This window comes from Muscardinus avellanarius (assembly GCF_963383645.1).
Source record: "Muscardinus avellanarius genome assembly, chromosome: 11".
NCBI lineage: Eukaryota > Metazoa > Chordata > Mammalia > Rodentia > Gliridae > Muscardinus > Muscardinus avellanarius.
The window spans coordinates 23,150,215-23,167,676 of NC_137797.1; the positions used below are offsets into that span (position 1 = coordinate 23,150,215).

General features: G+C 36.7%; 2 protein-coding genes across 9 annotated transcripts in view; one reads left to right on the top strand and one right to left on the bottom strand.

Annotated features, from left to right (window-relative positions):
* The window catches only part of ANKS1B (ankyrin repeat and sterile alpha motif domain containing 1B), a gene marked incomplete at both ends in the record, with an annotated part of 1,119,409 nt that overhangs the window by 294,793 nt on the left and 807,154 nt on the right, over positions 1 to 17,462 (top strand). For all 8 annotated transcript variants that reach the window (XM_080705700.1, XM_080705710.1, XM_080705709.1 and 5 more), the window contains one exon: positions 4,723 to 4,866. In XM_080705700.1, the coding sequence (XP_080561826.1) occupies positions 4,723 to 4,866 (144 nt within the window). The remainder of the gene's footprint in view (positions 1 to 4,722; positions 4,867 to 17,462) is intronic.
* GARIN6 (golgi associated RAB2 interactor family member 6) lies at positions 15,770 to 16,296 on the bottom strand (the record flags this gene model as incomplete). Its single annotated transcript, XM_080706107.1, is given in 5 exon segments — positions 15,770 to 16,041; positions 16,044 to 16,131; positions 16,133 to 16,147; positions 16,151 to 16,278; positions 16,281 to 16,296. Coding segments are annotated over 5 exon segments (519 nt in total).

A 17,462-nucleotide genomic window follows, 5' to 3' on the forward strand; every position in this document is an offset into this window, starting at 1 on the left:
TCTAAAAGTAGAAGGCCTAGAAAGGAATGCAAACCAACCTTATATTTTATTAGTTCTTTAAAAAATGCCAACAATGTCATACTTTAAGTTAACCACTTGTTCTATTTATCTTAATGCATATGAAAAAGTAAGTAAATTATCTGAAAAATAGAAATTGTAAACCTACCATGAAAATTAGGAAATTTTCAGGTAAATTCTTGGGAGTTGCCTTTTTTTTCTGATGAAACTCTGCTCAACAAATCACTTAGTTCATTATTAAACTAAGTTACATGAAGGAAAATATTTATCTATTTTTAAAAATACATTTATTCTTTCTTATTATGAATAATTTATAAAATGGATATACATATAAAGAATAAAAGGAAAATTAATCTATCACATAGAGATGTTTTAATATTTTTTGTTTTATTTTTATATATTCAAGTGACTATAAAATGAAACCAGAATCATGCTGTGCATTTTATATCATGCTCATTTGTTTATCATGAGAATTTTCCCATACTAACATTCTTTGAAATTTTTATTAATAGCAATAATAAGCTAATATATAGAGGCAACCCAATATCTATGGCTAAATCTTTGTCAATGGTTTTTTTTAATTGTAAGTCATACTATGATACATGTCCTTGTTAAAAATATTCATGTGTCTCTATCCTTTTTATTTTTATTTTTTTATTTTTTATTTTTTTGGTGGTACTGGGGTTCCTGGATGCCCTTCTACCTCCGGGCTACACTCCCAGACCTATTTTTTACATTTTTTTTCATTTTGGAAACAGGGTCTCCTAAGCCAGCGCGCGCGGCTGGCTTCGAACCTGCGCGATCCTCCTGTCTCTGCCTCCCAAGCGCGGGGATTACAAGCGTGCGCCACCACGCCCGGCTGTCTCTATCCTTTTTAAAGATAGGATTGGTAATGCTGAAATAACTTCATCAAAGTATATAAAGTCAGCAATATTTATCTGATTATAAAAGTAATCCATGTCAATTTTAGAGCTTATACAATTCATATAAGAATAAAGAAAAAATTCAAATCGACCATCAGTTCACTATTTTGAGATGACTTTTACTATAATTTAAAACAAAACTAATTTAGTCTGCTTTAGTGTGTTATAAAACAACAGTTTTTCATATCAAATTTAATTACTAAGCAAAACTTGAGAAGGAGGAAGGGAGAGAGAATGGGGTGGGAATTGGGAAAGAGCTAAATGAGTGATGTGTGCATGTGTGCCTCTACCATCTTGTACCCCATTACGATGTATGACTACAATGTACCAATAAAAATTTTTAATTTTTTTAAACTTAAAAATGCAAGCAATCAAGTCAGCTAATAGTTTTAATGTGATAATGATTCATATTGTTCATATAGTAGGATATCTTCTAAGATAGGCTATCTTCCAAGAAGATAATCTTAAAGACCTTAAATATTTCATTATATGGAAATGCTCTAACTTAGTTAATAGTGTTTCTCTGTTAGACATTAAGTTTTTCCAATAATTGTCTTTTATAACAATTGTGTAATGAATATCTTTGAACATGCATATAACATTTTTACTTATTCCATTAATCTGGATGTCTAGAAGAGTTTTTCAAGAGATGAAAGAGCAGAAACTTTACATTTTATATTCACTTTATATCAATACCAATTTGCTTTTCAAAACATTTTTATCTGCTTATATTTTTAATTCAAAACCCCTCACCAAGATTGAGTATTATGGGTTTATTAAAAGCTGGTTTGATTAGGAAGAGATGTTATCTCCTTGCTATTATACTTTTCATTTCTGTGAATACAGATGAAGTTAAACAGTTTTTGTATGAACAGTGATAAATTCTGTTCTTTTAAAACTATCTCTTCAAACCTTTTGTTTTTAATTTTATATGCAGTTTTGCTTATTAAAATATGATCTCCTTATATATCAAGGCTATAAGTACTTTGTTGTATTTATTCAAGTATTGTAAGTAATTGTTCAGGTTTTCATTTGTTTAAAATTTTATTAATACTTGTTCAAATACAGGGTTTAGATATTTTTATGAAATAATATCTCCAAAGCCGGGCATGGTGGTGCATGCTTGTAATCCCAGTGCTTGGGAGGCTGAGATGGGAGTATTGCAAAGGTTCGAAGCCAGCCTCGGCTACTTAGTGAGGCTCTCAGCAACTTAGTGAGACCCTGTTTATTTGGTGATTTTATATCTGGAAACATTTTATAAATTACAAAGCACCATTATAATTATATAATAATTATATTTTAGATAACATGCAAAATATATGAAAAATCACATACTACCTCATGGGGGAAATTCCATTTCCTCAGTATTAGACTGATAGAATTTTTCTAGGAAGTATTTTTCTTTGCTGAAGCTCAAATTGTCTTTCCATGGTATTTATGCATTTGTTCTCTTCCCTTTGCAGCAATTAAGGTTTGAAATAATCTTTTTTCTTTATAATTATCATGTAATAACCAAGGATGGTAATAGATTCAGACTATATAGATTTTTGTCTATTTTCTATAGAAGAATTTTCACATTTTCCTGGAACTTTAGAACTCAGTTGGATTTCCAGCAAAAACCTAAAAGGCACTTATAGTAAAGGAAACTCTCTGAATTTAAGTGTGCTTATGTGTATTCTTTCCCATATATAATTAAATATTATATTTAGTTTGATAAAATATTTCTAAGATATGTTATAGAAGTAAAGTTAAAAATTGTGGTTTTACACAGCAAATTTCTATATTGTCTTTAGGGGGCAGTGCTAAACCACTAATAAATGTCTTCATTTCTTCTAAAGCTACTGGTAATGGTTAATATAAAATAAAACTAAAATAGCAATCATAATATTTGTGATATAATTATATATACCCCTTAATATTAGTAAACTTTTCTAGGTAGTCAACTGAACACGATATTCACTCAATAATTCATTAAAATATTTATTAAGTTTCATTATGCACAACACACTGTATGAGATACAAATGTATTTGAATAAGGCAACATGTTCTTTCAAACCACTTACAATCAAATAGGGTAAGCAAGCAGCACTTGTGAGAGCATGTGTGTTTGGGCAACAGCACACTGTATGTGTACACAACAGTTTCAGAACAAAGATAATAAAAGTAACAGTACTTATTATTTTTATGTGCAAATCACTATTAAGCAATTTTATCCTCACATAGTCAATAAGGAATTATTATTTACCTACTTTTGCTGATAAGGAAACCAAGGATTATTAAAATTAAGTAGTTTTCTCAAAGTCACATAGCTTGAAAGTTGCAGAGATAGGATTTAAATGTGTATCTCTTTGACTTCAAAGCCAACACTCTTTGCCAATATGTCAGCATCACTTCAGGGTATATGTGAAATAATACATGTTACATACACACATCAGGAGCTCAGAGATAAAACCACATCTGGCTTCACTAGCACTATTCAGGCAATGGAAAATAGCACTCAGGGTTCCCCCCCTAATAATTAAATGAGGTAGTGATGTAAGTTCCTGACATATCATGAGGTCTCAATAAGTATTAACTACCATTTTAAATTTTCTCTTAATTCCATGGGTTCAAAACACAATTCAGAATTCATCGCTTATGTAAAATTTCCAGATTTCCCCCAAACAGAAATTATGTCACTCTCTGCTGAATGTCTAGAGCTCTGGAAAATGAACCTCTAGTGTCCTGCCAATGGCGAAGGTTTAGTTTAGTTTTCTGGCTGGGTGAGAAGATGGACTTAGGGGTCTAACTTCTGTTACTCAGTTTTCATCCCTTTTATACCCATTTACACATGTACCTTTCCTGGTAGCCAATCCCTCTGCTTTTTCCCATATGTGGCATTCTGCTTCCAGTGCTCTCAAGTTTTCTAAATCAGGCACTATCTGCCCACCTCTTATCCCAAAGTCATTTGTCGTTACCCAAAAGTGTTCTTGGAATCATTCATCTGCCAACATCTCTCCTGTTGCCCTTGTCCTTGTGGTTGAGGCATTTTTATAAATTCTAAACTTGGATTTTGGAGGTGAAAAAAATAAATTTTGTAGCTGGGTGTGGTGGTGCACACTTGTAATCCCAGTACTTGGGAAGCTGAGAGAGGAAGATCGTAAATTTGAGGCCAGTCTCAGCTACTTAGTGAGGTCCCCTGCAACTTGGTGAAACCCTGTTTCAAAATTAAGAGTAAAAACTAGGGCTGTGAATATAGCTCAGAGGGAGAATGCCCCTGGGTTCAACACCCAGTTTCACAAAATAAGTAAATAAATCAAATTTGTATGATTTACATGGAAATCTTGTTATAAATTTTAAAAGCATTGCCCCTGCTTTTTGTATGAAATAAAATTTTGTTTGCTTTGGATCATATATTAGAAATCGTTTTTTTTTTTTCCCAGCAATTCCTATTTTATTCAGGTATTTTAATGTTAGTCCCCTAACTGTATTTCCCCTTGATTTTATGCCTAAATTTAAAGTCTTGGTAAGATTTTCTCATTTTATTGCCATTCATGGGTCATTAGCATGCTCTATTCTTCATTATCAACTTCACTATTTGCCCCCCCCCCCCAGTTTTTACTTTCAACTTAAATTGAATTATGCATATCTATGGCTCAGTCACATGGCACAGCCAAAAAAACTGTGGCCAGAAGTGATTTTCGCTTGCTAAAATGCACCATGAATAATTTATGTAACTTGATGTGATATTAAGACATCTAAAAGCGCTGGCATAATATATTAAATATAAATTTAATTTCAGAGAACTTCATCTACAATAAATTTGTCACCAGGAGAAGTGGAAGAAGAGGATGATGACGAGAACACGTGTGGGCCCTCGGGCCTTTGGGAAGCATTGACTCCTTGTAACGGATGTAGGAACCTTGGCTTCCCCATGCTGGCACAGGTAAAGGCTTGCTTTTATCAAGGTATCATAAAACATAAAAAATGGTGGTCTGTGTTTTTAAGACTAAATCTCCCCTCTTCAAAAATTCAGTTAGTGTCTTGTTCACTTTGTGGTTTTTCTTCTGTTAGTTTGCTGTGCATATATATATGGGCTTAGGCAAAGATATAATCCTCATAACATATATTTTAGCTGGGTATGGTGGCACACGTTTGTAATCCTAGTCCTTGGGAGGCTGAAACAGGAAGATCACAGGTTTGAGAACAACCTCCGCAAGTAGTGAGACTCATCAACCTAGTGAGACCCTGTTTCCAAATAAGAAATAAAATTGGGCTGGGGGTGTAGCTTGAAGGGTTCAATCCCCAGTATCACACATCACACAGATACAAATATAAATATAAATATAAATATACAAATTATATATATATATAAATTTTGGTTATAATACAGAAATTTTATCTTATTTTTGAGGTTTTTAAATATTCATGGCCCACAAATATATCATTTTAAAGAATCCAAAATGTACAGTGTAATCAAAGAGCCATCAGTAATATGATTATATTTGATTTTCTAACATCTTACCAATGTTTACTTTAAATTTCTGAAAATTTTATTGTTTTATTAGTCTGATAGTAACTTGCTTCAGTTTATAAATTTTTGGAACCCAGGGGCATTCTACCTCTAAGCTATATCTCCAGCCCTATTTATTTTGTGTGTATGTGGTACTGGGGGTGGAACCCAGGGGTTTTCTACCTCCAGGCTACACTCTCAGACCTATTTTATACTTTATTTGGAAACAGGGTCTCACTAAGTTGCTGAGGCTGGCTTTGAACCTGTGCGATCCTCCTGTCTCAGCCTCCCAAGTGCTGGGATTAAAAGCGTGTGCCACCACACTCAGCTCTATTTTATTTTTTGTTTTGAAACAGGGTCTCATTGAGTTGTGAAGGGCCTCACTAAGTAGTAGCTGAGGTTGTCTGCAAACCACAATCCTCCTGTCTCAGCCTCCCAAATGCTGGGATTGCAAGTGTGTGCTACCACACCTGGCATACTTTTTTAAATTTAAACAATTTAAAAAATTTTTTTGGGGTACATTGTAGTCATACATCTTAATGGGGTACAAGATGGTAGAAGCATACATACATGTGCACATCACTCATTCAGCCCTTCCCTAGTTCCCACTCCATTCCCTCCTCTTCCCTCCTTCTCATGTTTTTCTTAGTGATTGACTTTGATATATTTGTGAATGTACATTATGTACATTAGGGAATTTCCCTCCCTAAATTTAAATTTTATAATTACTATATCACATTTTAAAAATATCCCTATGGGACTTTTTATTTTACTTGAGACTCAGTATTCAAATTTATTTTTTTTACTGGATTTTATCTAACAAATCAGGAATAGTATTCTTTTACTAATGTTCTTCTCACTATAAATTCATAAGAATATGTGTATGTGATTCTTATTATTTGTGGAATTTCCTTTAGCATGTATATAACTCATCTGTATATCTGCATACATTTTAATTATAAAACTGTATTGTGGTGTTTTATAGTTTTTCAATGAAAAATAATTATCTACATAAATATATACCTACATATAACTTGTAACATCTTCAAACTCACTTGATATTTTAGTTTGCTATCTAGAATTTTCTGAACATATGGTAATTTACTCATTTTTAAAAATCTTTTTCTAATATTTATCCTTAATATCTCTTATACTGTTTGGTTAAGAGAGATTAGAGGAGACATACTATTTTGGAGTTTTTCTTACTTTGTGACCTAATGAGCTCAAGTGGTAATGAGAATCCGAATTTGTAATTAGGGACAGAAAAGAGATCAAGTCAGGCAATGGTATTTATACTGAAGAGCTAGAAAAGCAACAGGAAGTGTGCCATGCTATTAGTAGCCATCTAGTCAGTGACTATCCAGGGACTGTGATGTGGATAGTATGGTCATAGTCCTTGAATACAAGATAGTTCCTACCTTTAAAGAGCTTACAGTATGGTTGTTATAGAATCTTTTAGGGAGTCACCAGCATCAAATAAAATGTATTGAAATAAAGTGTATACCTCATGAAACAATTTTTATTTAAAAAAATATTAAAATTAAAAAAGTTTTTTATTTGCAATTATTTGCTAAAAATTTATTTGTCTAAAATTAAATTATGTAATTTCTTAATAATATAGTTTTAGAGTTTTCTTTTTTTTTTGCATTTTTATTTTTATTTTTTTTACATGAATAAGAATGTGTTTATTTTTTTTAATTTTTTTTATTTTTTTATTTTATTTATTTTTTTATAACAATTTTTTTTATTGAACATAAATAGTATACATTTACACTATATTTGGTGCCCTCCCCCCCCGCCCACATTTCCCCCCACACACACACCAATGGTTGTCCAGGTTAACCATGTCTTATTCATAATTTTACACATGTTCAAGTGTAGACCCTTATTAATCGAGACCGGCCTTCCTCCTCTCCTATCTTACCATCCAAACTTAGCTAGTATTTCCCCTTCAATATCTGGAGTCCCTCTGGTATTCTTTGTGTTTCCTAGTTTGGGCATATTAGAGGAAACATATGTATCTTCTTCTTCTGTGCTTGGCTGATCTCACTTAACATAATGTTCTCCAGGGCTTTCCATCTTCTTTCAAATGATATAATTTTGTTCTTCTTTATGGCTGAATAGAATTCCATTGTGTGTATTTCCCACAGTTTTGCTATCCATTCATCTGTTGATGGTGATCTGGGTTGGTTCCATATTTTGGCTATTACAAATTGTGCTGCTATGAACATAGGTATGCATATGTTGCTGTAGTTCTCTGAATTCAACTCCTTTGGAAAGATACCCAGGAGTGGTATAGCTGGATCATATGGTGGATCTATTCCCACCTTTCTTAGGAATCTCCACACAGATCTCCATAGTGGTTGAACTAGTTTGCATTCCCACCAACAGTGTAAAAGAGTTCCTCTTTCCCCACATCCTCGCCAGCATTTGTTGTTATTTGATTTCTTTATGCTTGCTACTCTGACTGGGGTTAGATGGAATCTCAGTGTAGTTTTGATTTGCATCTCCCTGATGGCCAGTGATGAAGAACATCTTTTCATGTATCTATTAGCCCTTTGTATCTCTTCTTTTGTGAAGTGTCTATTTAGTTCATTTGCCCATTTCTTGATTGGGTTGTTTGTTTTGCTAGTGTATAGTCTTTTGAGCTCTTTGTATACTCTGGATATTAGCCCCCTATCAGAATGATGGCTGGTAAAGATCCTTTCCCATTCTGTAGGCTTCCTCTTTAGGTTATTGATAGTTTCCTTTGATGAGAAGAAACTTTTTAGTTTGATGTTATCCCACTTGTTTATTCTTGTTTTAATTTCCTGAGCTTTGGAGGTTTTGTTGAGAAAGTTACTGCCTGTGCCAATATGTTGTAGTGTTGAACCTATGCTTTCCTCTACTAGCTTCACAGTCTCAGGTCTAATTTCTAAGTCTTTGATCCATCTTGAGTTGATTCCTGTGTTTGGTGAGATATAGGGGTTTAGATTCATCTTTTTACAAATGGTTAGCCAGTTCTCCCAGCACCACTTGTTGAAAAGGCTGTCTTTTCTCCAGCGTATGTGTTTGGCCCCTTTGTCAAAGATTAATTGACTAAAGATGTGTGGGTTTGTTTCTGTATCTTCTATTCTAATCCACTGGTCAGTATATCTGTTTTTGTGCCAGTACCATGCTGTTTTTACTACTATTGCTCTATAGTATAGTTTGAAGTCTGGGATTGTAATGCCTCCTGCGTGTTTCTTGTTATTGAGAATTGCTTTGGCTATTCTAGGTCTTTTCTTTCTCCATATGAAATTCATGATTGATTTTTCTAGGTCTCTGAAGAATGTCACTGGTATTTTAATGGGAATTGCATTGAACCTATAGATCAGTTTTGGCAGAATGGCCATTTTGATGATATTTATTCTGCCTATCCATGAGCACGGGAGATCTTTCCATCTTCCAAGGTCGTCTTCAATTTCTTTCTTTAATGTTTTATAGTTTTTGTTGTAGAGGTCTTTTACATCTTGGGTTAGGTTTATTCCTAGGTATTTTATTGGTTTTGAGGTTATAGTGAATGGAATTGTTGTTTTTATTTCTTTCATTGTGGATTCGTTGTTGGCATAAAGAAAAGCCACTGATTTCTTTAGGTTGATTTTGTAACCTGCGACTTTGCTGAATTTGTCAATCAGCTCCAGAAGTCTTTTGGTTGAGTTCTTTGGGTCTTCCAGATAAAGGATCATGTCATCTGCGAATAAGGATAATTTTAATTCCTCTCTTCCTATGTGAATTCCTTTGATTTCCTTCTCTTGTCTGATTGCTGCAGCAAGAGTCTCAAGGACTATATTGAAAAGGAGTGGTGATAGTGGGCATCCTTGTCTTGTTCCTGACTGTAGCGGAAATTCTTGCAGTTTTTCCCCATTCAATATAATGTTGGCTTTGGGTTTGCAGTATATTGCCTTAATGATGTTGAAGTACTTTCCTTCTATCCCAATTTTTTGCAGTGTTTTTAACATAAATGGGTGTTGGATTTTGTCGAATGCTTTTTCAGCATCTATTGCTATGATGATGTGGTTTTTGTTCTTGGTTCTATTTATGTGGTGAATAACATGTATTGATTTGCGTATGTTGAACCAGCCTTGTTTTTCTGGGATGAAACCGACTTGGTCATGATGTATTATTTTCTTGATATAGTTTTGAATGCGTATAGCTGGTATTTTGTTTAGAATTTTTGCATCTATGTTCATTAAGGATATTGGTCTGTAGTTTTCCTTTCTTGAGGTATCTTTATTTGGTTTGGGGATTAATGTGATACTGGCCTCATAGAAGGAATTTGGAAGAGTTCCATCTCTTTCAATTTCCCGGAACATGTTATGCAGTATTGGTATTAGTTGTTCACTGAAGGTTTTGTAGAATTCAGCTGGGAACCCATCTGGGCCTGGGCTTTTCTTTGGTGGAAGAATTTTTATTGCCATTTCTATTTCTTTGGTTGTTATTGGTTGGTTTAGGCTTGCTATGTCCTCTTGGCTAAGTGTAGGAAGGTTAACTGTGCTTAGAAATCTATCAATTTCTTCCAGGTTTTCAAGTCTATTGGAGTATAAATTTTTAAAGTAGTTTCTGATAATATTTTGAATTTCTTCACTATCTGTGGTGATATCTCCTTTTTCATTTCTAATTTTGATAATTTGAGTTGATTCTCTTTTTCTTTTGGTTAGGTTGGCCAGGGGTTTATCAATTCTATTAATCTTTTCAAAGAACCAACTTTTTGTTTTATTGATTCTCTGAATTGTTTTTTTGTTCTCTATTTCATTTATTTCTGCTCTAATTTTGATGATTTCTTGCCTTCTGCTGGCTTTGGGAATAGACTGTTGCAGAATTTCTAGATCCTTGAGCTGTGTCATTAGGTTCTTTACTTGGTGGTTCTCCGTCCTTTTTATGTGGGCACTCAATGCAATAAACTTTCCTCTTAGTACTGCCTTCATGGTGTCCCATAGGTTTTGGTAGGTTGTGTCTCTGTTTTCATTTGTTTCCATAAATTTCTTTATTTCTTCCCTAATTTCTGCTCTTACCCATTTATCATTCAATAGTGTATCATTCATTCTCCATGAATTTGAATACTTTCTTTTGAGTTTCCTGTTGTTGATTTCTACTTTTATTCCATTGTGGTCTGAAAAGATGCAAGGAATTATATTACATTTTTTGAATTTGCTGGTATTTTCTTTGTGTCCCAGGATGTGATCAATTTTGGAGAAGGTTCCATGGGCTGCTGAGAAGAAAGTGTATTCTGTAGTTCCTGGTTGAAATACTCTGAAAATGTCTATTAGGTCCATTTGGTTTATGGTTTCCCTTAGTTCTAAAACGTCTTTACTCATCTTTTGCCTTGAAGATCGATCCAGTGGTGTGAGAGGCGTATTAAAGTCTCCCAGAATTATTGTATTTGGGTCTACTTGGGATCTTATGTCCAGAAGGGTTTGTTTTACAAATGTGGTTGCACCCATATTTGGGGCATAAATATTTACTATCATTATATCTTCTTGGTATAGTGTTCCTTTTAGTAAAAGGAGGTGCCCTGATTTGTCTCTTTTGATGTGTTTTAGTTTAAAGTCTGTTTTGTTGGATATTAGGGTTGCTACCCCTGCTCTTTTTTGGTCACTGGTGGCATGGTATATCTTTTTCCATCCTTTCACCTTCAGCCTGTGAATGTCTTTGGCTGTGAGGTGTGTTTCTTGCAGACAGCATATATTTGGATTATGTTTCCTAATCCACATTGCCAATCTATGTCTTTTGATTGGTGAGTTAAGTCCTTTGACATTAAGAGATATTATTGATATATGATTTTTGTTTTCTGCCATTTTGTGTTCTGTCTACTCTTGGGTGGTGTGATCTTTCTTCTTTACTTAAGTGGCCCACTTATTAACTTCCTCTCTTCTCTGATTCTGAAGTCTGCTTCTTTTTTCTTCCTTATGGTTTATTTCTTTAAGAATTTTCTCTAGTGTTGGCTTTGAATTCATGAATTTTTTGAGATTCTGTTTATCGTGAAAGACTTTGGATTCACCATTGATCTTGAATAGTAGTTTTGCTGGGTAGATGAGCCTTGGTTGGAAGTTATTTTCTTCCAGGGTCTGAATCACGTCATACCAGTCTCTCCTAGCATTCATGACCTGGGTTGTATAGTCTGGGGTGATTCTTATTGTTTTGCCTCTATATGTCACCCGTCCTTTTGTTCTCGCTGCTTTTAAGATTCCTTCCTTGGCCTCTATATTGGTCATTTTGGTTATTATGTGGCGTGGAGTGGTCTTTCTTTGGTCCTGTCTCAGTGGAGTTCTGTATGCCTCCTGGACTTGAAGATCGAAGTCTCTTTCCAAATTTGGAAAATTCTCTGAGATTATTTCCTTGAAGATATTACAGATGCCCTTGGTCTGTACCTCTATCCCTTCCTCAATGCCTATTATCCGTAGATTAGGGCGCTTCATATTATCCCATAATTGCTGGATGTTTAGGTTTTGTTGCTGTAAAGATTTCTGTATATCGCTGACTGTGTTTTCGGTTTGGGATGTACTGTCTTCTAATATTGATATTCTGTTTTCCATTTCATCTAATCTTCCAGAGTTTCTTTCAATTGCTGTCTTCATTTCACTTATTGCCTCTTTCATTTCATTCCAGACCTCTTTCTGATTCTTTTTTAGTGTTTCTAATTCACCTTTAACCTCCTCTATACTTGATCTGAATCCTTTCATCATATTGAACAACAAGATTCTGAACTCCCCTTCTTGCATTTCTAGTAGGTCAGTATTCGTGATTTCTGCTGTCTCTTCATAATTCCTGGTTCTCATATTTGTAGCGTTCTCTGTCCTGTTTTTCTGGTTTCTACCCATCGTTCGTGAGTATTATGCTTAGTCAAATCTTAATATTAGGAGTTGGGGTATCGGCTAGTCAGCAGAGCCTTTCCAGTGTTGAGGGTGGGTGATGTGGGAGGAGCTGGGGTGATTAGTAAAGGAGTCAGATTAGGTAGAGGATATGTTTAGGTTGAGAAAGACTTTGAGTATCGTAAGGTGAAATCTTGCTAGGAATGAGAGAGAGTTAACTACTAGGACTCTTGTCGTTCGTGGAGTAATTATGAATGTAAGAAATACTTAGAGTATTAGACCAGGAGGTATATTATGTGGAAAAGTTTTGGAGGAGAAAAGTATGTAGGGTTAGTGTGGGAAGGTTTGTAAATAGGGGTGATGGAAGGAGCAGACAGACACAAAAAAAGAATAGAAAAAAAAATCCACACAAGATACCAAGACTATTATGTAATCCTAGAAAAAGGGAGGAAGACCAATCAAAGGAGGAGAATGAAAATAAAGGAAGGAAAGAGGAAGAAAGAGGACAAAAGAACAAGAATAAAATAAAAGGAGCTAGCAGCTGTGTGAAATAAAAAAATAAGGCAAACTCTCTTCCTTGGTTCAGGATTCGTGGGAGTCTCTATGCTGTTGTGATCCAGTCGCTGGTGGGCACACAGAATTCTGACGTGGGAGCTGCTCGCTGTTTTCAGTCCCGGATTATCTTGCTGCGGGACTATCGGGGCTATTGGGCAGGCAGCTCCGCGGGCCTGCGAAAGCAGCCTGCGGCCACCGATCAGCGTTTGCAGCTGGTCCGGTGTCGGGTCGATGTTCTTCTTCTTCTTCAAGTTCAGAGTTCCCCCGAGGTACCAGGATTTGTTTTGGTTCCTGGTATGTATTTATTTTGTTGATTAAGACACAGCTTTCTAAGTATCTGAGGTTTTATTTGCTTCAGCTACTGAGGAGTACTGTGTCCCTCAGTCGCCATTTTGAAAAAAAAAAAAAAAAAAAAAACTAGTTTTAGAGTTTTCAAAGCTAAAGCATACAACCTATATTTTTTTTTCATATTTGGAAGTCATTTTTTTCATGTCTCAAGTATGTTTGGAGGCCATTAAAAAGCTCTGTGATTGTTATCATTTATTATAGTTCTATGTAAATACCCAGATTTGAAAGACTGGGATAAATAATATTTTAAATTAATAACCCTTAATTGAATTCAGAAAACATGTATCAAATATCTTTTATATTCAAAGCATAGTATACCTGAGCATTATGGAAAGAATATAGATTTAATTGGGGGCCAGGTTGCCCATATATCTGGTCCAGGATGTATCACTTTTAGACTCAAAGACAAAAAAACTTTTCTTTAACAGAATTAGAACACTGATTCAATTTCCAGTTTTTGTCTAGCTTTTCAATTGACCTTATATTTAGCTTTTATTTTTCTCTACCTCCAAGAATACTGAAATTGGAATGAACAGGCTAAAAAATGTGTACTTTATGGTTCATGCTTATGAATATATTATATAGCATTTTATCTTATCACTGTGACTAGACTGAAATTGCTACAAGCAATTCCTTCCAAATTCATGAATATTTAGAACTCTAAATAATATCAGGGGATTAAAATTCTTAGAAAATACCTGTGGTATTAGTGTCAATAGAGATTTTATAAAATAATTTGAAAGCAGTTAAATAAGATGTAAATTGGGCAAAGAATTAGAAGGGAAACCAATAAAGCACTTTTTAGAAAATATAATCAAATTCAAATTTGTTTCACACACTCCTGACCATAATTGCTACCATTTGCACAGTACCTAGCATGTGATAGATAACTTGCACATATAACTTCTAATTCTCAAGGTAAACATTTAGAGGAAGAAACTGATAATACACTTAAAGTCACAGTTAATGCGTGGCAATGCTATGATTCAAATGTGTATTTTTTTTTGTGTGTGGTACTGGGGTTCCTGGAAGCCCTTCTACCTCTGGGCTATACTCCCAGACCTATTTTATATATTTTTTGAGACAGGGTCTCTTAAGCCAGCCCGGCTGACTTCGAACCAGCGCGATCCTCCTGTCTCCGCCTCCCAAGTGCGGGGATTACAAGCGTGCGCCACCACGCCCGGCTCAAATGTGTATTTTTAAAATGATGCTATAAAGCTGCTCTCCTAGCTTCATTTACATTTTCTTGCTTCCTATTGGTCATTTTTGTTCCTATCTATTATGCTTTCTAAGTTTTAGAATTCTCTGGCTCTAATGTAGTCTGCTTTTGAGTAGCCACCAACATTTTGTATTCTATTCATTTAATCATAAATATTAAGGAAAATCCAATAGTACAGAGCCTGATCATAAATTACCATTAGTTTCATTGCTACTCTTCCTGGATATAGGGAGCAAATGTTGGAGCAGAGAATTGGAGTTGATGGATTGTATGGCCGATTATATAGTCCTGGATAATATCCACCTCTGTAGACTTTGACACTCTTTGCTACTTACTCCTGATAGATGGAAGCCCCATGACCTCTTTCCATTCACTCCTATAGCTGAGGCAAGAGGTTTCTGTATTGACCCTTTACCTGTTTTTCACCAAGCTGGTCAGCAATTTTTGTTCCTGCAATCATGACACTCGTGCTGCCCTCTGGGGAGAGAGAGGCCAACAGCTCTTGGCCATGTGCTTGAAGTTACCCTCTGAGGACAAGGCTGCACTTGCAGTCCATACCATGACAGTATAAAGACGTGCTGGAAGCACTCACTATGGCCTGGCCTGCCATGCTTTCTCCTAACCCTGAAAGCTGCTCTTGCCAGGGCTGTGCTTGTCCCTGACTTGGTTGCAGCCAGGTGCATAGCACCTGTGGTGGTACTTATCGTCAACACTACCTCCTGTCACCCTTGTCTACTTATCAGATTTTGTGACTGCAGGTGTGTAACCTCTTGAATGTAGTATATGTAGGAGGCATGTTGAGTCTATTCCTTCCTAGAATAATCAAAATAGGTGGCCCCAGACATTGAGGGTTCATGCGAAGACTCTTAATGCTGACTTGATCTTTATCTCCTCCAGAGAACCCGTGGCATGCCTGTGCCTCGGGGGAGAGGAGGTAAGTGACATAATCAAAGTGACACCAGCAAGCTGTCCCTTCTCTCCCAAAAGCTAAACAAGAAAAAAATTGTTCCACGTGTGACATGTATGTAAGTGACAGTCTCAGGGACACATTATGTCTCACAGCATGACAGCCTACTGAGGTTGGGGTAGTCGTGTTCAATGATTAGATGGTCAGGGCGCAGTAGGCGGCACTGAAATATTGGATATGAAACTAAGAGTTGTTGACAGCTAAGGAAAGCCTGAGATTCAGATTTTCGGGACACTGGAAAAATACTAGGTACCTTCCCAGTGTGCCATGTCCTCCAAAAGAACCCATTTGACCTTGAGCCCTTCCAATTGGATTGCATTTTCTGCCCTCCCAAAGCACTCTGACCTTGTTACAGTTTTTTGTTTAAGACTTACCGCTGGGCACTTGCCATTTTCCTCAAATACATGTTATGTCCAGTTAATCCCCAGCTGGGATGGCTTGGAGATGGCTGTAAGCCTCCATTGGTGATCTCAGGACATAAACAAGGTTTTCCCAGTGGGTGAAGAGATCTTCCTTTGCATCTGAAGGAGGACATAGCTGAAGGAAAATAGCCCGGCCAGTGGCCGGCTTCAGGCTGAGCTGCTGTTTGTGACTGTTGGGGATGGTCATCTTGACGAACTTCAAGGGAAGCAGTCTGGTTAGTTCTAAGGTTGGAGTAGGCTTGTTCTTTCTTTCTGGGTTGCAAGGCCACATCCAGCATAGTCCTCACACAGAGCAGCTGGCTGAGCCAGCAGCATGATGTCCGGGAGTGTGAGGTTGGGGCTGGTGCGAACAATGGATGTCCACAGTCACCATTCAGGCACGATTGTGCACGTCAGTCCGTTCTCCTCTTTTGTTAATCTGGATAAAGTCACTCTCAAGCATCGGTGTGTACTTGAATAGAGTATACTCTCCTTTGTACAGTTGTTGCTGCAGTTTCCCCGTGGAGTGTTAAACATGCCCATGGCAGGGCCACTTTGGGCCATCTCATACTGTAGCAGTAGCATGAACTGGTTGTTCATGGCTGTCTTATCAAGGCAGCTCAGAGGGGCTGTTCACACCGTTCTTAACACACTTGTAGTGCCTCCTGTTTCCCTGGCCCCTCTTGGCAGGTAAACAAGTGATTGTCTTCTGTAGGCTTTTTGTACCTGGGTGCCTGAGGCCCCTGTGGGTATTGATTAGTGACGGTTCCAGAGACATTTGGGCCCCTGATTTCAGCCGGTGCCCAGTGTAGCGCATGGGCACATGGTGGCACACAGACATTGGGCCACTGTAGATGTTGGGGCCCTCATGGATGGCAGATACACAGCTGTGGGTGCCCACTTGAGAGGGACCCCCATTGGAGCCTGACACACAGTTAATAACATCTACTGCTTTTTAATCCATAACTTCAACTTCCAGTCTAATCTCACTGCCCCTGTCCTTCTAACACTGGAGCTTCTAACCTTGCAGGTCTGCTTTTATCCTCCTGCCCATTGTGACCTGCTTCCTTTCACGCATCTTTTTGTCTCTGTCGCCCAGAAGCACCTCCCTCAGGCAGGGACACTGTCCTGTCCACCCCACCCCAACTCCCTCACCCTCACCACCCCTCTTGCTGCAGGTTGGCCAGCTATCCCCTTCCCCAGTGCCCAAGTAGGGATCTTAATTTGTCCTGCCTTTCAAAAAGGGTAGAACAAACTTCCCATTAGGTATGAGTTTAAAAGGTAGATACTCTGGGGCTGGGGTGTACCTCACCGGTGGTCTGCTTGCCTAGCTTGTGTGAAGCCCTGGGTTCCATCCCTAGCACTGAAAAAAAAATTTACACTCTGCATACTGTTTTATCCAGAACTTTTTTTTCCTTTTTGGTACTGGGGATTGTACACAGGGGTGTTCAATCTCTGAGCTACACCTTCAGCCCTTTTTTATTTCTTAAATTTTGAAACAGGGTCTTGCTAAAGTTGTTGAGGGTCTTAAGTTGCTGAGTCTGGCCTCAAATTTATGATTTTCCTGTCTCTGCCTCCTAAATACTGGGATCATAAGGCATGTACCACCATGCCTGGCTTATCCAGCACTCTTTTGGTAGATTAATATAATTTATTAAAATTAGAGTCTAGTACTTTATGTCAGAAAACATATAAAACTCTGATTATCA